The 21,283-nt window shown below is 41.2% G+C and overlaps 2 protein-coding genes across 2 annotated transcripts; both read left to right on the top strand.

Moving 5' to 3' along the window:
- The first annotated feature begins 38 nt into the window (after positions 1-38).
- Positions 39-10,798, top strand: LOC139457152 (solute carrier organic anion transporter family member 2B1-like). The gene is made up of 11 exons (XM_071238581.1): positions 39-121; positions 1,051-1,103; positions 1,425-2,168; positions 2,568-2,654; positions 3,131-3,313; positions 3,769-3,933; positions 4,991-5,183; positions 5,315-5,444; positions 7,873-8,027; positions 8,437-8,501; positions 9,337-10,798. The coding sequence occupies exons 1-11, from the start codon at positions 39-41 to the stop codon at positions 9,594-9,596; spliced, it is 2,118 nt and encodes a 705-aa protein (XP_071094682.1). The 3' UTR covers positions 9,597-10,798.
- Positions 10,799-15,118: 4,320 nt separating this feature from the next.
- Positions 15,119-18,751, top strand: LOC139467688 (solute carrier organic anion transporter family member 5A1-like). Its single transcript, XM_071249207.1, has 6 exons — positions 15,119-15,221; positions 16,143-16,329; positions 16,774-16,897; positions 17,402-17,556; positions 17,858-17,922; positions 18,522-18,751. Exons 1-6 carry the CDS (start codon positions 15,119-15,121, stop codon positions 18,749-18,751), a joined length of 864 nt encoding a protein of 287 aa, XP_071105308.1.
- The last annotated feature ends 2,532 nt before the right edge of the window (positions 18,752-21,283 follow it).

Genomic DNA, 21,283 nt, shown 5'->3' with positions numbered 1-21,283 from the left:
AAAAAGATTCCATTACAGGTACCGTAACATTAACCCCAATGCTTGGAACAAAACTTATTAAACAGAGCGGAGGGATGTTAACATGTGCGCCCTGGCTGACCTTATCATCGTCGTCCGACAGGCAAGTATCGTTGCTCATATTATCAACTCCTGGTTGACTTTACTACTTGATTATCTACAGGCTATAGTAAAGCTGGAATTTTGCTGATTGTGGCATAAAACAACCTTCTCTCATTACCTCATATTCGATGACTGTTATTTGGTAAGGAATCATTCTCATAGCCATGTAAAGTGTCCCAGAGGCTTTCCACGGAAGCATGGGTCCTCTTTGTAGTCTTCAGCTGACCATGATGATCGGGTGATTCACGCCGACACACGGCCAGGACACTTTGAAACACCAACCATACCTGATTTCCTGTTTTATCATGCATCCTGTTTTCTAGTTTATTCCATATTGTTCTTATCTACAATGTAAGGAGGGGGGGGGGGGGGGGGGGGGGGGAGTCATTAAGTGGTGTTTTAATGTCATACCTATCCCACTTGCTTTAGCTGATAACGCAAAATATTTTAAACAGCGGACTAATTGATTTTATTGTCCCAATAATTCCATGTATACTGTATGGACGTCGTCAATCGAACGAAATTGTCAATGTCACGTTTTGTCACGGAAGGCAATAATTTATGCCGATGTATAATATACAGGAGGGACCAAATTATTATTCCATGGTAATTACTTGTATTCCATTTTTGTCGGGAAAACATTTTACAAAACCTAGTGCATATTGGTAATTTGGCTGTGTTCAACAAACACCATTTTTCATTCTTTGGACGTTCGCTTTGTGAAGATCCGAACAAAACGGAACTATTATCAGTAATATGTTTTCATTTATGTATATGAATCCTTTTTATTGTAAAACCATTAAGCACACCAAAAAAATATGTAGAGAATTTTAATTAGATTTGCATTTGTAACAATGTGCTCTTAGACCGGGTAATGTCGAGCGCTATATAAATATGGCATTTAACAGTCACTGAATTTTATGATATCAGTATCAGGCATCACATAGGCAGGGATTATTTTTGCAGAGCTCTGAAGACAGTTGGTAAGTATATGCCTGTATTAAGACGTATATATTATGTATCATTCGTTTGAGTCCTTTAAGACTTATGTAACCTTAATGCACAAATTCTCTTAAAAGGTAATTCATTGTACGAAACGTATATATGTATATTGGGATGAGATGCCTGTAGATCGTTCCTTGTATTAACCTCAAGATTTCTCGACGACTTGCTGAAGCAACGTGTTTGATATTGACGTAATTAAGATTCAGACAATTTTTTCATCATATTTCCAAGTAAAAATAATGAGGGATACAGCACCATAAAAGATAAAACATAAAACTATTTTATGTGTCTTTGTAAAGGAATAGTGATGGCATCCAACATTATAGAAGAAGCATCAGAGAAAGAGTTGTCAGTCAAATGTGAAAATACAGAACAGGTGGACAAGAAGGCTATAAGCAGCATCTGTGATTCGGACGAGGACAAAACATCGGGTGGCGACGGATCACGTTCCCCATCCTGTATGCAAAGATGTGGGAAAGTTGGATCATTCACGATCTCGGTGGGATTGGCCTCCCTTTGTCTGCAAACAATAACGGTTTATCTAGCATCTCAAATAACCACTCTGGAGAAGGTGTTCAACATCGACAGTACAACCAGTGGCATCCTTCTGAGCTGCAATGATATCGGCTACCTTTCCACAGTCTTGTTTACCAGCTACTTCCTCCGGAAGAGTCATATCCCGAGTGTGCTTGGCGTTAGTACGTTGGTTTATGCACTATCGGGAGTTCTGAGCGGGCTCTGTCATTTCATGGATCCATCGTCTTTGCCAAGAAGCATCGGCATGACAGGCAATGTCACCAACGCGACTGACGCAGGGGATGGGGAGAAGTATCTGTGCAGTCAAACCGGATGGGAGAGTAGACAGAATGATACGTGTGAGGGTGGATCTGCTGGACCTGTCGGGGTGGAGAAGCGATGGCCGCTGTGGTTTCTCGCATTGTCGCTGGTGGTACAGGGGTTAGCTAAATCTCCCAGGACCCCTCTATCGTCAGAGTATATTGACAACAATGTGACTGATAGAAGAAGAACAGGGCTGTTTCTAGGTAAGAGTTAGTAGGTTGAGTCTAATGTCTTTTTGGCGTCTCTGGGTAAGAATGGATAGGATGACTTAAGTCACTGTTGTTGATAAAACCAGTGACGGGAACCAGCCTATGCTTATGTAGAATAGAAACATCATCTCACACAGCGTTAATTCTGTTTTCGACCAGCTAACAGATGTCAGAAAAGATCCAAAACAGATAATGTTACAGAAAACGTTAAAAAAAATTCATGTTCAAATGTTTGTTTGATCTATCTTTGCAAAGATACTTTCACCATATCATCATGTTAATATGAACATAGTAAATGTGAGGGTGGGCCACATGTTCGTCCTTTTCAATGTATGTACGGATGAACACCTTTTGTCATATCATTTTATTTATATGTATTTCAATTCATGTCAGGGGGACTTATATCAATTACAATGTTCGGACCAGCGTTGGCATTTTCCCTTGGAGGCGTCTTTTCTCAAATCCCAGTTGATTTGTCTCGTAAGTAACATATATATCCTTTACAAATAAAAAAATGTATGTATTTTCCTATACAGACGGTATCGTACAAACATTCATTCAATGAACTCGATTCTGTTGTCACAAGTTAACACGTATTGTTATTAATATTAAAATGATTTAACATGAAATATTAATAACCAAATAAAGTTATCAATAGGACTTTCTGTGATAAATTACTAAACATTTTCAATAACATAAAGTTCAATATTATGGTTAATATGCAGCCAAACTTTCTGAAACATTTGAAACAAAAGATGAGATTGTCTGCTCTGTTGTTACCAAGAAAATGTCCATCTATCAAGTTTGTCATTTTATATCTCCCTTTTCATACTTTGTCACGGGATGCCAATTTAGCCATCCTAGATTATTGGAGCTTTGGACAACTGTAGGCAAATTTCTAGTCTTTGAACATTTATACCTGTTACATGTATTTGCCCTACTTTCTGTTCTTCCAGCCACTTCTCTAACCCCACAGGATCCAAGATGGCTTGGTGCCTGGTGGCTCGGATTTATTGTTTTCGGTGGTGTGTCGGTCGTCACGGCAGTGCCATTGTTCTTCTTTCCGAAAAAGATGAAAGGCCGACATATTGTCCTATCAGATGATGACAAGACACAATCATTTTGTGACAAAGTAAAAGGTAGTGCTTCAGAATTCATGATGTAAAATGTAAACAAGATTAACATAAGTGACCTTTATTTATGAACTATACATTGAGGGGTATTTCATAGCCTTTAACGCTTCAGCCAATAATTGGAAGAGTTGATATTTGATATTTCACGGGACGGCCAAGTGACCCTATTAGTCTTTTGTCAAAACTGCGTGAGTGCAATTTGTTTTGGCCAAAAAAGAGGGATTGTAGATCAATATTGAATATAACTCATATCGTTCACACCTTAACCTGAAACACCAGAATATATTAATTTCTTCTTTTGTCAGGTCACATTGCTGTTTCATAACTTGTGTCATGTTTAGACAAACCAAGGGTGACAAAATGAGAGTAAATGTTTTCATGATATGTTTATTGGAGAAGTAACAGTGAAAGGTAGATGCGATTGCCTTTGAGTTCAACTAATCATTTCTCCACATGTTCAGATTTCCCGCTGTCGTTGTTTCGGGTGGTGAGTCAACCAGTCTACACTTTAAACAACCTCTCCATGGTGTGCGCGACGATTGCTGTAGTGGGGCTAGTCTCATTTGGCCCCAAGTATCTCGAAACAGTCTTCAACATCCCTTCTTGGAAGTCCAACCTGTTTATAGGTCTGTTTAATGTATCATCACGTCTTAGATGTGTGGGGGCACGGGTGGCCCAGTCGTCTAAGGCGCCGCGTTTCGCTGTGCAGAGTTGCGTCCCTTGGGCACGCCAGAAACCTATGATTGTGGGTTGGAATCCCGGTTCGCCCCGATTATGTTTCTAGGTTTGTCAGCACCGTACCCGTGCTCGTGGGTTTCACCGAAGTGGTAAACGTCTTAGACCTGCATCACTTTCCCTCCCACATTAAACTGACACGCGGTGATATAACTGGAATAATGTTAAACGAGGCGTTAACCCATCTCACTCACTCACTCTTAGATGTGTTCTCCTTTATGTCTTGTCTCCATTTACGAATCGAATCCACCCTGCATCATTGTGTCATAACTAAAATGTTAGACCTGTCAATCAGCGTATCATCACCTCTTAAACCTGTTCTCCTTTAGCGAATCACGAAATCTTTGGTCTGTATTCCATCAGTGAGTTATGATCTGGATCAGGCTGGATCTCTCTCATAACCGCGTTTTAGATGTTCTCACGAGATTCATCACGCCTTAGGTATGTCCTCCATCTGTGTACTCTCGCTTATTAGATGTGCCCTCCACCAGTGAATCATAACGTCTTAGGTGCATATGTGTTATCCATCCGTCATTACTCATTCCAACATATGTTCTCCATCAGTGAATCATTATTATTAGGTATGTTCTCCATCCGTGTACACTCGCTTATTAGATATGTTCTCCATCATTGAGTCATTACGTCTTCGGAAACTATATGTTATCCATCCGTGGTACCCCATTCTGATATATGATCGCCATCAGTAAATCATTACGTCTCAAGTACTTGTATGTTCTCGATCTGTGAATCATTATAATTAGGTACGTTCTCAATCCGTATTCACTCACTTTGTAAGTCAATCAACTGTCTTTTCCGTTAGTGAATGATTAGGTCTACATTAGCTATGTTCTTTTAACTGGCGGTATCATCGGCTGATTTACAACTATTGACCTTACACCATTGATAGCATGACTACCATACCTGCACATGTTGTTTGTCATTTACTAGGTGGCATCGTGCTGATAACAACAATTTCTGGAACGTTTCTCGGAGGTTTCATTGCAATGCATTTCAAGTTAGACAGAAGTGGCTGTATCAAAGTAGTTATCGGGACCTTCTTTCTCGCTACTCTTGTGGAGTGCCTCAACTTCCAATTTGGCTGTGACAACCAAACCATACGCGGACTTAGACGTGGAAACCAGTAAGTTTACAAAATATATTTTCTAAGGACAATTAACTGCCTGATATGAGACTGAACACTATCAGAATCGATATTTCGCATCTATTGTCTTTGTTGGTGATATTAACTGTTTGACATTGTCACATCTTCAGAGAGAGGGTTGTGTTTGATGACGGTCTGAATACGTGTGACTGTCTCAACGTCCGCTTTCTTCCCGTCTGCAGCGGCAACGTCACGTTCTTCTCACCATGTCATGCGGGATGTCGCAACCAGACTGCCACTGTAAGGGGTATTATATACTGAACCGCAAAAGAAATGTCACCGTGGATAGATATTTGAGAAACAATATTTTTCCTAACACTGTAAACATACTTTGAGACATTAAAAAGATGAAAATTGGCAAAACTGATCATCAAGGTTGAAATTAAAGTGTCAAATGTTCTTAAAATGAAACACAACACTAGTCTCTGAGAAAATGGCATCACAAGTCAGTATCTTGTGTGTCCGCCATGTGCATTGATGACTGCCGTGCAACGTCGATACATGAATGAGGCGGTTGATGAAGGCCATTGGCACTTGAGCCCACACTCTGAGGAATGCCTGTCGCAGTTCAGTTGCAGCTGTCGGCCTTGGTCGGACGTCATTCAGACGGTCTTTGAATCTCGTCCACGGGTGCTCAATGGGATTTAAATCAGGACTGAGGGCAGGCCACTGCATGGTTCTGATGCCATTCTGCTTGGGGAAGTCTCTTGTTGCTCTCGCAGTGTGGGCACGGGCGTTATCATGCTGAAACGCGTGGTTGCGGCGACGTGCGAAATTAGGTATGGCGCGTGGTCTCAAGACTTGATCAATGTTCCCGGCGATGACGTGGTGTCAGAATGGGTTCTCGGTGTGGCACGTGACAGTGGCGGTGTTTGCTCGTCAATCGTCGACGCACTTATGTGTCGCTGGTGTGTCCCCATGGTCTGCCCAGCAGTTTCTGCAGTAGTAAAGCGGCCTTGAAGATGCTGTCGCACGATCTGGTGAGTGAGTTGGGGTTTAACGCCGCTTTTAACAGTATTCCAGTTATATCGCGGCGTGTCAGCTTAATGTGGGAGGAAAGCCCGAAGTGATGCAGGTCTCAGACGTTTACCACTTCGGTGAAACCCACGAGCACGGGTATGGTGCTGACAAACCTAGAAACTCGCACGATTTGACGAGCCTGACGTTGGGTGGTGACCCTTGGTCTTCCACTGCGTGGACGGTCATCTGTTGTGTTGGTGGTCTGGTACCGATGCTGGAGCCTGTATATGGTCCTTACTGGACTTGAAATGCATTGGCTACTTGCCGGGCGGTTTGTCCAGCTTGCAATCCTCCAAGGGCTTGGTGTTGCTGATTTCTTGTCAATCTTGGCATGTGGTAGCAGTTCAATAACGAATGAATGTTATCCGATCCGGGTGGATTTTAAAGGGCAAGAAATGGGGGAACGCATGTGCATTTCAATTTGCACGGAACTCACGTGCAGCGGGTTACCATGGTCGTTGCCGTGATGTGTTTGGGCGATCGGTTTTATTGTCATCTGCTTTGTGTTTGCATCATCAAATTTCATTTTGTCGGACTAGGTTATGATATATTTTAGAAACTTTGACAAAAATTACTCATATATTTCAATGACAACTTTTCATGCAATCTTACTTGGGGTGACGTTTCTTTTGCGATTGAGTATAGTTTCTTTTAAAGGATGAGGTAGGATGAGAGATAAAAGGCCGAGTTTTGGAACTCCAAGAGAACCCATTCATATGAACTCATCTGGTCACATTCACAATGATTTCAAAAGATTTTTCCTCATTTCATGTATTATGTATGTCCCGTTGGCTAAAATATGCTCTCATCCTACCATGGCTTTCTATAAGCACATATTATGAAGTCATGTGCTGAAACCGAATTTCGTACTAAACGAAATGAATAAAACTTTCACCATTCTTTGGCTCTGCCGAGAAGAGACGCTCGTTGAATTGTTCATTGCCTGTCCAGTTGAATACCCTATATGTTGATATGTTTGGGTAGCCTTTATCCGGCGCTTATGTATTTGAGGTCCATATATAGTGCGTTCCCTATACCAGTATCATTGCACAGATTCAACGCAACTGATTAATCGTAATGATTCAATTAAAGATTATCATGTAAGTGTATCGGCATTATCAATATGGAAAGATAGCTGGAAAGGGACTTGAACAGATGGATTTCTGGACAGAATAAGTAATGCTATTCAGAATCGATTTAAGTGAGGAATCAATCAAAGACTTGGTATTGTTCGTGCCTTCATCTAATTAATGGAATATTGTTAAATTTTGAGTTAAACAACAACCAAACAAACAAAAAAGCAATGTTAAAGATCGCTATCGAGACATACCAAAAAGGTTGAAACCTAAGGTACACACATGGGCGAAATTCGTCTTTAATTCCTTTTTCTGATTGACAACATAATAGTACCGTGTATGTTTTGTTACATACAGCCGTCACTCAATCCGTTCGTGAAAGTAGCGCTTGATGTGTACCTTTAAGGCTAAGAAATGATTACTGAGTTATCGGACATCCTGCAGCCTTTTGTTGATCGGATTTATGTGTCTTCAATTTATTCATTATAACTTGATGACGTTTCGCTTATACACCTGTTTGGCATATGTGTTGATGCATATCTAGTCACAAGCAACACGAACGTTTGTTTCAGACTTACGGAGGTTGTTTGTCTGCTGGAGGCGGCTCTGTAAGCCCCAGCTTCTGTGAATCGGGGTGTCCCTACCTCTACCCCCACGTTGCCTCTACGGCTGTTTACGCTTTGGCTGGAAGTACTGCGATCATCCCCATGTATCTTGTCCTAATACGGTAGGGTCACAACATTCAGGATGTTATGCATGCAACAGGAGTATGTCTGTAGAGTCTTCTACACATTTGAAGTACCATATCAACTTACACCGTAGTGATTCCCGGGTTAGAAGGCGACTTAAAGGATCCAGTACTCAGATTCCGTATTGATTTCATTGTTGAAGTCGTATCCTTGTATCGTTGCTCGTAATATCAATCAATTGATTGTAAGTACCCAACTCGATTAATTCCAGGCCGTCGTAATATAGCCAGAATATTGCCGGTGCGGCGTTATACAAAATACAAACATACGAAATATTGTTTCTATTACAATATAGCATTATTAACCTCCTGTGGGTAAATATGCTTGCATTGACTTCAGTGATGCTGTATACAAATGCCTCTAATTATACTTTGTATTAAATGACAGAAGTGTGGCGGAGAAAGACAAGTCAATGGCGATAGGACTATTCAGTTTTTCCGTGTCTGTTTTTGGTACGTATTTGTAAGTCACTACATCGCTTTCATTCTCTTTCTCTTTCTCGCATACACATGCACACACACACAAACACATACACACACACACACTCACACCCACACTACACACACACACCACACAGACTACACACACACCATATGCACACAACACACACACACCATATGCACACAACACACACACTCATACATAGATGCTGACCATTGCATTCTGGTGATGTATTGCTGCTGGAGGTTGTCAGTTACGACCAATGCACCGTTTGTACGAGCATTGTTTGAAAGACAACACATGGACTAGCATGGTGTGCAAGCGGCCTAGCTCTTGGTGCCAGTATGTTGTCTCGATAGTCCTGTCCAGTGACCCTTCTATGGACAAAACGCAATGGCGTTGTGGCAGCCATAGTAATACCGACATTTATTATTACAGACCCTACCCCTATTTCTTTGGCGATTTGATTGGCTGTCTTGGCTCGATTTCATAATTGTTGGATAGACATTTCTTTGAAGTTAATGAATGACAGAGAGGAAAAAAGCTTGTTGATAACAGTTTCCTTATTATACTGTAACAGCGACGTTTTCGGCATCTGTACAGAAATGTCGCTTTACAATATGATGAACGTGAATTCAAGTTGCAACGCTGTTAGACTAGACTAGTGTGTGCAAACATCAACCACTATTTGCGACTGAGCTTACAAATGTTACCCAACATAGCGGTTTGGCGCAGATATTTCATAATCCAACTAAATATCTACGCGACGCATCAATGTTCGTGATTTCAACATTTCAACGTGTGTTTAACACAAGTGTGTCACACGTTCTATGGTTTCTTTTTCAGCCTTCATCCCAGGACCTATTGTGTACGGGAAGATTATCGACACCACGTGTATTATCTGGAATTACGCATGCGGCAAGCGTGGATCATGTGCACTCCATGACCTTGTAGATCTACGAATGAAAATTACAGGAATGAATGTATGCGTCCGCTTGGTTTGTATTGTGTTGAGTGTCATAACACTGTTGCTTTTGAAGTGGAGGAATAAGAAACCAGAAAACGCAAAGAAACTCGAGCCAGAGACAGCGTCGTCTGAAATGTAGCACTCCTATCGGGATTTAGTATCAGAGTATTCTGATAGTATACCATCAGCTGAGGTTCAGTATGATTTAGGTGATCGTTCAAACTGTTTCAGTAAGGGATATAATTGTAATAGGAACGGCTGTCACAAACAATATCTCATGCTTTGCGTTGTGTTCGTCATTCTTAGCCTACCGCCGACCTATGTTCCAGTTCTTTTAGGATGTAGAGGAGTGATTAGAAAAATAAATAAACAACGTCAGAGCAACAAAATATCCAGTTTATTCAATAAATCAAGGAAACTCAAATTATAAACTTAACCCCCACCCTCAAAATCCTAACATTACCCAACATGCCGTTTTGACCACTTTTCTACCTAGCCAGTTTGCCCTACATCACTCCCAAGATAATCCCGCATCCCTGCTGTGCACTAAACTTCCGTAAAATGTCACCCGCCCCGCCCACTATCTTACCGGTTTCCCAAAGAGTCTTAACTCTACCAAATCCCTCTAATATTTTATTAAAGAACATTTGGACATAGATCCCTCCCACAGATCTACTGGGAACCAACTCCGTCACGGAGTTATGAGTGGTGTGGTCACCTCACCTGTATCGATCAACCGATAACGCAAGACAGTCTACCCCAGGTGTCAAGCCCCCTTATATTTGCCGCGCCAACCGACCTCTGACCTCTTCCCGTACTCAGTTAATATTTTCATTACTGAAAATACGTTTCTGTCACACAATCAATTGAGTTTCTACATTCAATATATTACCACCAATGGGGTGTCTGTATACGACATACGGTTTCAGTACATTACAATCAATAGGATTTCTGTATGCAGCATGGTAATGTCTATATGGTTTCTGTATGAGATAGGTACCATTAATGGGGTTTTAGTATGAGAGACAGAACCATCCATATGGTTTCAGTATGGCATATACTACCATCCACGGGGTTTCAAACGGAGATTATTTTGGCACCCATGTTGTTTCAATGTGAAAAGTAGCAGTTTGTGCTGAGATATAGTATCATGCAAAGAGTGTTCAGGTTTGGAGTGAGTGAGTGAGTTGGGTTTAACGCCGCTTTTAACAGTATTGCAGTTATATAGCGGCGTGTCAGCTTAATGTGGGAGGAAAGCCCGAAGTGATGCAGGTCTCAGACATTTACCACTTCGGTGAAACCCACAAGCACGGATATGGTGCTGACAAACCTAGAAACATAATCGGGCGAACCGGGATTCGAACCCACAATCATAGGTTTCTGGCGTGCCCAAGGGACGCAAATGTGCACAGCGAATCGCGGCGCCTTAGACGACTGGGCCACCCTTGCCCCCCCTATCAGGTTTGGACATGTTCAAATTATGACAAAAGAAAAACACGAGTACTTACTTCACTTCAAGCCACTTATTGTATGGTATTTCTAAGGCGCTGTCTGTTGTAACATCCATCCCATTAAATATGTTTCTTGACATGATTTAAACCATCTATGTGAAATGCTCCAATGTTCTCCTCACATTTCATGAATAAACGAATTAAAACCAAAAGGTCTGTGAGTCAAGATAATGTGTTTACCTTAACTCTTTCCTGTTTTTATCTACATGGACTTTAGCTTCATAGTTACACTAAGCTACAACACAGTTGCTTGACGTGTAATACACATTGTAATAAGACACCACATGGTTCTGGAAATTAGATCAAGGACCATAATGTTCCAAAATACTATTTCCACATGATTTCATATTAAACGCTGGTATATGTACCCAGTAAACTAGATTCATGAATATCATGGAAAAGTAAATGGAACCAACATACCTATAACTGGTTGTATGAAGTCATTGGATTCCGATTTCACGACGTCGGCTACAGCAAATCTAGTAATTAATCAGGCGTCCTGTGAAGATCCGGGGTAGAATAGGTTTTCAGCAAGCCAGGCTTGCCGTAAAAGGCGTCTATGCTTGTCATAAGAGGCGACTAACGGGATCGGGTGGTCAGGCTCGCTGACTTGGTTGATCCCAATTGCGTGGATGGATGCTCATGATATGAATTACTGCATTGTGTGGTCCAGACTCGATTATTTACAAACAGCCGTTACATAGCTGGAATATTGCTGAGTGTGGCGTTAAACAACCAACCAACCAACCAACCAATTAATCAGACATCATCGGGATTCGAACCCACGAACATAGGCTTCTAGCACATATTGTGGATGCAACACTGCACAGTGACTGGTTCACCCGTCCCAAAAGTTTCCTTTATAGTGTATTTGTAAGAAGAGACCCATATTAATAAAAGCACCTTCAATCTGGAAAGTAACGTCGTCACCGAAACAGTTTACATATGAAATGTACGAAAACTAAATTAAATTCTCAAACCTTATTTTAGTACTCTGAATTGTTTGATCACCTACATGTATTTACGATATGGTTTTCCCTCATTGGTTAAAAGAAAACCTGTTTTAGATTGATAATCACCAAATCTAATTACAACCCTAACGCTTTTGGACCGTATTTTTCCAACAAATATTTGTGTATGTGTGTGCATGTTTATTAACACTACAAATTACAGAATGATAATAATCTATTTAATCCAATATGATGATGATAAAATACATGTAGATGGCTGTAACATGATATCATTAATAAGCTCACAATTAGCAAATCCATCAGAATTCCATACATTTTTATATATCTCTTTTATGGCATAATGAAAACAACTGGTTGTTTAAATAATAACACAACAGATTGCAAAGTACAGAAAAATGTTCCATTTAAAATAATCCATTCACGATACAGTACATATAGGATGCTATAACATAATATTATTATTAATATAGAGATTCATAATATAGGGAGTCCCAGATTCGGTGCCTGGATCTAGAAAGTCGCAGATTCAGTACATAGCTCCAGAGAATCGCAAATTTACAGCTCAGATCCAGAGAGTCACAGATTAAGTGTCTCACATTCAGTGCACAGATCCATCGATTCATTGCAGAGATTCAGAGAATCACAAATTCAGTGCTTATATCCAGAGAACCGCAGACATGGTGGATGGATGCTGAGAATTCAGTGAATAGATCAAGAGAATCGCATTGCTAGAGTTCCAGATAATTGCAGATAACCTCAGATAGGAGCGATCTAAGGTGTTGCAGTTTCATTGCATAGAACCAGGGAGTAGCTGGTTGAGTACCACAGAGCCAGAGTCACAGATACAGGACATAACGCAGAAAGTCGCAGATTTAGTGCATACGCATACAGATACATTCAGCTGTAACCTATTCCTGCCTAAAAGGCAACACAGCTATGTCTAAAAAAGATATTAGGACATCAGTATCATTATTACCTGTCGTAGATGCCGGAAACAGAGAAGACCCGGTTGAACTTCACACAAGCTTGCGTAACGCACAGAGTACACCAAAATGGCGCCGAAGAATAACTGGGCTTGCCTCATTCACCTTCTCCACAGGCGCAGCTTCCCTTTGCTTACAGACCGTTACAGTATACATAGCGTCGCAGGTTCCTGCCATAGAGAAGGTGTTGAACATTGACAGCACCACTAGCGGGGTTCTTATGAGTTGCAACGACATCGGCTTTTTGACAACCATACTGCTCAGCAGTCACCTTCTCCGAAAGAGTCATATCCCACGGGTCCTAGGTGTATGCACTGCAATGTATGGTTGTGCAAGCCTCCTATGCAGTATTCCCCATTTTGTTGACCCTACAGTTTTGCCTTGGACGTCGGAGCTGAGGAACATCAGTTCGGAATTGCCGCACCTGTGTACAAGACAAGGGAGAGAAATTCGTGGAACGATGTCCTGTGATGTTGACGGGAGGAGGCCAAGCAATTCGTGGTCAGTTGGGCTGTTCGCTGTGTGTTTGTTGATTCAGGGTGCGGTAAAAGCTCCTAGAACACCTCTAGTCACCGAGTACATTGACAACAATGTTATCCAGAAACGACACACGGGCTTACTGTTAGGTAAGACAATGAGTAGTGTACATTTCTGTTGGGAAGTGAGTTCAAATGTACCAGCCATATGACAATGAGAACACATTTAATGTGATTAATTAACGACTTCCTTTCTGAACTAATAATGCACGAAACAGTTTTATAAATAAACTTGATACATGATTAGCATGGTTAAAGGGGAACTAGCCCATAGTTAACTGTCGAGTCCCTGCAAATTTATTTAAGTCTTTCAAGCATCTGTTTGTGTCTTTGCTATGTCCAATTTATTGTGTGTATCAATTAGCAATTATAGATTATTCCAATTGCACAGAGACAATGTCTCAGTTTCTCATAAGATATTAATGACTACGTCTGGAACAAGTCAGAAAAAAGGCTTCAAACATTATAGCTCATTCGTCATTTAAATGTTTCTGTTTTTGTTATTAGTATCCTATTGAGCATGCTAGTGTTTGTTTCTTTTTAGGTTCAGTTTTAACACTTGGAGTCTTCGGTCTAGCAATTGCATTTGTATTAGGAGGGATGTTCTCTGCTATACCAGTCGATTTGAGTGGTAAGTTTTGTGATATGTAATTAACATTATATGTATCTTATACTCGACCCCGAAAAAGATCCCATTACAGGTACCGTAACATTAACCCCAATGCTTGGAACAAAACTTATTAAAAGGAGCTTGGAGTTGTTAACATGTGTGCCCTGGCTAGCCTTATGATCGTCGTCCGACCGGCAAGTATCGTTGCTCATATTATCAACTCCTGGGCCCCAATGCACAATGCGATCTTAGCGCTAAGATGATCGTAACTCTCATTTTTTAACATAGGCTTACAATAGTTGTATCGCTAAGATCGCTTTGTGCATGTGGGCCCTGGTTGACTTTACTACTTGATTATCTACAGGCTATACTAAAGCTGGAATATTGCTGATTGTGACATAAAACAACATTCTCTCATTACCTCATATTCAATGACTGTTATTTGGTAGGGAATGATTCTCATAGCCATGTAAAGTGTCCCGGTGGCTTTCCACGGAAGCATGGGTCCTCTTTGTAGTCTTCAGCTGACCATGATGATCGGGTGATTCACGCCGAGTAGGTTACATGTGGTTAACACGAGGACACACGGCCAGGACACTTTGAAACATCAACCATACCTGATTTCCTTAGAAAATCACTGAATTAATTATGTTAACATTATCATCATCGAAGGTGACAATAGCAGCATGTTTATGTTATGACATTACGACTACCGCTACTTTGACCACAGACACAGCTCTAACGAGACGCTGGGTGATGGGGTGTGGTGAGGACTTTCGTTAGAGACGCAATATTCGTCTGTCAGTCCTTCAAGACATTTACTTTCTCTGTACGCAGCAACCAATTATGTTTTGGTACAAATTACTTATTAGTTGATGGGACCTCAAAGCCCAGACTCAGATATTAGCGTTGAGTACTAACAAATTGACAGACCAAGTACAACTATCTCTACCTGCATATGGTGACCTATACATTCCACCCTCCTCAGACGTCCCCAAGTCTGTGTTCCGTGTGGTGAGACATCCGGTGTACCTGCTCACCTTGCTGGCCATGGTGGGACTCAACATGCGAGCAATCAGTCTCGTCGTCTTTGGGTCGAAGTACATGGAGCACGTGTTCAGTGTTCCAATCTGGCAATCAAGCATGTTTATAGGTCGGTATATATAGGATGTTGTTTATAGTTCACGTCGTTGTTGTTAACACTTTAGGTGTAAACTTGTACGTGTGATTTACACTGTTTTGTAACCTACAATGATCTATTGCACTATAGAGTTTTTAATGATAACGTTTGTTTCACATGTTTTAAAGCTCCGGCGTTTGCACGATTTCAACTTTAACTTTAAACCAACACAATATGAAATATATTTCTTAAATATAACATATTTTTGTACTGTTGATCATTTGAACAACAGTCCCACAAACCCAATTTAATCACCTGAACAACAATCACATGATCTCAATTGTCGATCATCTGAACAAATGTCACATTGTACTCTTCAATGATGTTCAACTACATGCGCTACACCACGCTATCGATAAATCTGAAGCAAATCACTTGTAGGTCATCCGAGGCAGAATGTAGCTTGGTCTCAAGGTCCAAATGATTGACGTTGATTGCTGCTTACGCTATCAGTGATTGCTTTGTCAACCCCAGCATCGATTACTTACCCGCATTGGTGAAATAGCTGGAATAGTGCTGACTGTGTCGTGAAAATAACATTAAATCAATCTGAACATTCCCGAGTTACAGTAGAACACGGATATAACGAACCCGGATATAGTGAACAAACGGATACAACGAACTGTTAAAAAATCCCCGATTTATCTCCTATATAATATCATATGAAATTTACGTATATAACGAACTCTCTACAGCGAACTAACGGATACAGCGAACTGATATCTGATCACCGACAAGCCCATCTATCATTGATTAGTGACGTGTATAGCGAACTGATTTCTCTGGTCCCTTGTAGTTCGTTATATCCGTGTTCTACTGAACTTCCGATTTGAGCGGCTCGAACGATTTTTGTACCCTTTATTTTTATATAATTAAGGATATTCGCATTGCCAGGTATCGGAGTGATGCTACTGAGTGGAGTGGGGTGCTTTCTCGGCGGGGTTGTGGTATCTCATTTTAAGATGGAGCGCAGGGGGTGTCTTTTATTTGCAACTGGAGCCATGGTGCTGTCCACAGTTTCAGAAGGCATAAATATGACAATGGGTTGTCCAAACACACGCATAGCTGGGCTTAACCTGCAGTAAGTATGTTTGCAGAGTAAGGTTAGGTTTTAATCTTTGATACCACGCACAGATCAGGAATACATTCTTGCATATCGATCTGAAAAACACGGCTTAAGGGGGCACGAGTGGCACAGTGGTTAGAGGCACGCCTTAGTCGTACCAGAAACAGCTAATCAGGGTTTAAATCCTACCTTCGCACCCTTAATATTCCTTGATTTCTTCACAATCATAAACTTGTACGACCAGCACGACTTCAGGCTTTACTTACACACGAAGCCGACTAGCAGTGATAATATATACGGCGGTAAACACGCCTTTCAATCATCGTTGTGAAGCTGCAATGAACATAAAACGAGGGAGAACCTGGTAAAACCTATTTTATGTGTGTTAAGGGATTTGTATTTTGTTCATGAAAGGTCTATAACCGTCCAGCGAAATAATGATTGTCAACTGGTCTCTAGATTAAATGGCACACTGAACACAACTGCTTGCCAGTGTGATGGTACCGACTTCCTTCCGGTTTGCGGCAATGATGTCACATTTTTCTCCCCGTGCCACGCCGGATGCCAGAATTCAACTGGCATTGTGAGTATTTCTCAGGAAAACTGTAGATCCACGAAGTGTTGATTGCAGTAAATATTTCAAAACCCTTATTACTGTATATTTTTATTTGATAACACATTCTATCCATTTTAGCTGTAATGGCGGTAATGCTATATTTCAGGGCAATATCATTTGCAGAAGCCCTCGGTCGTTTCAACTACCCTCCTTCGGCAGTTAATTGAAGACCTCGGATTTCTGCAAATGATAATGCTCTGAAAAATTGCGTTACCTTTATAGTAATGCCCTACTTTAAGGCTGGCGTTGGTACAAAGCTGCATTACCATATTAGACCAGTGGTATAATGAAGCTGCAATGCCCTACTTTGTAGGCTGGTGTTCGTATGCAGATGTATACCCTACTGCAAGCCTAGTGTTTCAGTGTGAAACGTTTAAAGATATGACATTGACAAAAAATTCCCTGTGATGCGAGCGTTTCAGAGTTTTTGTGTTCTTGCATCTACACATAGTGTTGCTACTGTTGTTTCAGTCCTATGGAGGCTGTGCTGGTGTGGAAGGTGGGGCAGTAGTGTTGGGAATGTGTGACTCGGGCTGCTTCAAACTCTACCCTTTCATGGCGCTCACAGTTGTTTATGCCGTGGTCGGCTCTTTCTCCATTGTGCCCAGCTATCTGGTCTTAATCAGGTGCAGTCACACACCTAATTCACTAATTCAGATGTATGTAGGTATCGGGACACTATGGGTCCTGACGACGTAATCGTGTGTCCTTTCAATACACTGATCGTACTGTAAGTAAATTATATGAAATCAAGATATTTCAAACAGAACCTTTCCTGGTCATGTGTGCTGTGGAGAGATGATTTTAAATGACCAGAATTATTCAAGTCCTTCATACGATAATGTTAATGTATTTCTTTGTTATGTCTTGTATTTATTTTGTCCTTTGTCTGATCTATTTATTGTTATGATTATGATTGTCTTGCAGAAGCGTCTCTGAACGCGATAGGACGATGGCAGCAAGTATCTATGGACTGGCGATATCTCTGCTTGGTATGTGGCCCCGTGAATATCCGGGGTAGAAAGTGCCTTCAGTAACCCATGTTTGTCGTAAAAGGCGACTATGCTTGTCGTAAGAGGCGACTAACGGGATTGGGTGGTCATGTTCGCTGACTTGGTTAAAGCATATCACCGATACAAATTGCGTGTATTGAAGCTCATGATATTAATCACTGGATTGTCTGGTCCAGACTCGATTATTTGCTGGAATATTGCTGAGTGCGGCGTAAAACAACAAACCAACCTTCCAACCTTGGTACGTGTCTTCCTTTGTAGCTTGATTTTCTATTCTCTCCCATTTCTCTACGAAACAATACAAGAGTATAATTCTGTCGCGTTTAACCTTGAAGAAGTATTTCAGCTGTAGCACAGCGTGTCACCTTAATATCGAATGAGGGCCAAAAGTTACTCATTCCGTAAATGCACGATATATCTGATATTGAGCTGACAGACACAATGCATTTGAATCTCAAAAAGCCGATCCTAACACTTCTAATGGGCAGCAACTGGACAGTGCGGAATCCACAGCCTTACACCACATACACGACTGCACTGCCTAGCGAGTGATCTTAAACGTTTGTTTATGTTTGCAGCATACATACCGGGACCTGTACTGTATGGAAAGATCGTCGACACCACATGTATTGTCTGGAGGAACTTGTGCGGTAAACGTGGGGCATGCGCACTGTACGACATTGTTGAATGGAGGATGAAGATGGCGGGAACGAACGTAGGACTCTTGGTGGTGTCCACCCTGTTCGCTGTTCTGGCGTACTGCGTTCTAACATATAAAGGAAGACCTGCTGTTGCCAAGTCAGTATGACTGGTATGAATATGTTGATACACAGCTGTCTGCATGGGCAATTAAACTATTTGAACAATTTAACTAATTGTCCATGCAGCTGATTTCAAGGACATGCATAGTCATCACACTGACGTGGCAACACCTGGTCTTTTCCTTTCCCTCTTTAACGGGGAGTGGCCTCGAGCAAAGTTGCATCCAACTTTGTGTGCCTGCTGCTATTTTGTTGCGTATACAAATTAGGGCATTTAACAATATCACAATGTTTCCATTTCGTATAAGGCGTTAAATCTATGATTGGACCTACACTGGAGATAGGCGCCAGGCTTTGGAATGTAGTCACTTGTTAACTTGGCCTCTTTCATTCCTTGTTGCATTACTGATTTTGTTTATGTCAGGCGGATATACTTTTCCCCAGCTGTCACGTGTATTGCATGGTGTAAGATCTTGCACTAATAAATATACAGATTTGCTATGATTTTTGATGGAGGGGTGGGGGAAGCGGAGGGGTGCTTCTATTGCTAACTCTGTGGAGACATACATAGAGTCGACTATGAAATTAGGCATGGGTGGTTATAGTGTGTGGCCTGGCTGTTTGTGTGTACTCTGGAATATTTCTGGCAGCGGCAAAAGAACCCAGACTCACTCACCTAATTGACTCATTCGTTGATGGTACATTGCCTAGAATGTTCAGACCTGTTACAATTCTACATTTCAAGTGTTTAATTTGAACAACGGGTGGCATTTATTGTTACATGGAGAATGAACACATAATTGTGCTCAGACAGGTATAATGTAAGTATATCTATGATGCGCCCCACCCTATTGACAAATGGGGTAGAGATTGGGCGTCCTGGGCATCGCCAGTGCAGAGTTGCGTCCCGTATGCTTTCCAGAAACCGATAATCGTTGGTTTGAATCCCGGTTGGCCCTGATTATGTTTGTAGGTTTGGAAGCACCATACCCATACACCAAAGTATCATCAAAGTGGTGAATGTCCAAGACCTGCGTCAGGTTGGTCTTTCCTCACATCAAGCTGACACGTCGTGATATAGATAAACTACTCATCATAGCGGCGTTAAACCAAACTCACTCACTCATTCAATAACCCACACACAGGGCTGGGTGTAGCACAGATCGCACCTATGACTCATGCTTCTTGTGATAACATTTATGGCGACGATGGGGAAGTAGTAGTGGTTAAAGCTTTGGCTCGTCAATGGTTAGGGGGCACGGGTGGCCCAGTCGTTTAAGGCGCCGCGATTCGCTGTGCAGATTTGCGTCCCTTGGGCACGCCAGAAACCTATAATTGTGAGTTCGAATCCCGGTTCGACCCGATTATGTTTCTAGGTTTGTCAGCACCATACTTGTGCTCGTGGGTTTCACCGAAGTGGTAAACGTCTGAGACCTGCATCACTTCGGGCTTTCCTCCCACATTAACCTGACACGCGGTGAAATAACTGGAATTCTGTTAAAAGCGGCGTTAAACCCAACTCACTCACTCGTCAATGGTTAATTCATTCGTTAGTCCCGCCGAAGATCGGCGTTCGATTCCCCACATGGGTACAATGCTAAATGTGGTGTTAACCCGATTCACTCGTTCGTCCATATTCCAGAAGCTCTTCTGAAGCTAGCACTTCCGAACCGTAGTCAAATTAATGACATCACTGATTTGTCAAACACGTGTACAGAGGTCCCACCAGGGGACGAAGTTGCCCACGCTAATAGTTTTGGATGGTATTACTTGATTATATTCTATTATTGATAAAGTCGTGTGGTCTTCGTAATAGAAATAGTCTGAACAAGTAAAACGCACTCCGAATATGTGCAAAGAAGCAAAACGAAAAAATAGGAAAAGCAAAAATGAAACAAGAAAGCCCTCGATGTCAGAACAAGTATCAACATGCCTACATGTGAGTCCATGGCAGCAAAGTATTGGTTCTCTTTTCAAAACAAAACTAAACGAAACAAATAAAAAAACTAAAAATCAGATTTATTTGGATAACACGTTTGGAAGTATAGTTGATAAGAACAGTCTAACAAGTAATTATTTACAAATCGTAGAAATGAAGCGGAGTAATACTGACTTGAACCTATGAAGCATTGCACAATGATTGGTGAAAATGGAACATATAAAACAGACAATTAAGACTGCGATGTCATCTGGAGGTTAACACCTTTCGCACGTGTATCGTAACATGTAATAAATAACAGTAAATATACACGGAGGGCACATAATTAACCTGATGGCAGTGTACAAAAATTTATTATATACATACATACATACATACAAACACATAACCAAGAAACATTCATAACTATATCTATGTAACAATAATACAAACTTTAATTGTTAAAGCAATCAATCATAAAATATATTTTGCATAGTTGATTACAGCACCAGTTGTAACGTGTAGGATATTAGATTTACTGCACGCACTAGTAGCAGTAGATTAACGGCGTGAAGTAGCTGCAGTAGATGAAGCCGTAGAGTAGTTGCAGTAGATGTACCGGGCGTAGTATTTGTAGTGGATATACTTAAATAAGCAGTTG

This window comes from Haliotis cracherodii, unplaced genomic scaffold, assembly GCF_022045235.1.
Source record: "Haliotis cracherodii isolate W230 unplaced genomic scaffold, xgHalCrac1.p SCAF_1, whole genome shotgun sequence".
In the NCBI taxonomy this organism is placed as follows: Eukaryota; Metazoa; Mollusca; class Gastropoda; order Lepetellida; family Haliotidae; genus Haliotis; species Haliotis cracherodii.
Note: the sequence above shows the minus strand (reverse complement) of the source record. Positions and strands in the feature narration are given on the sequence as shown.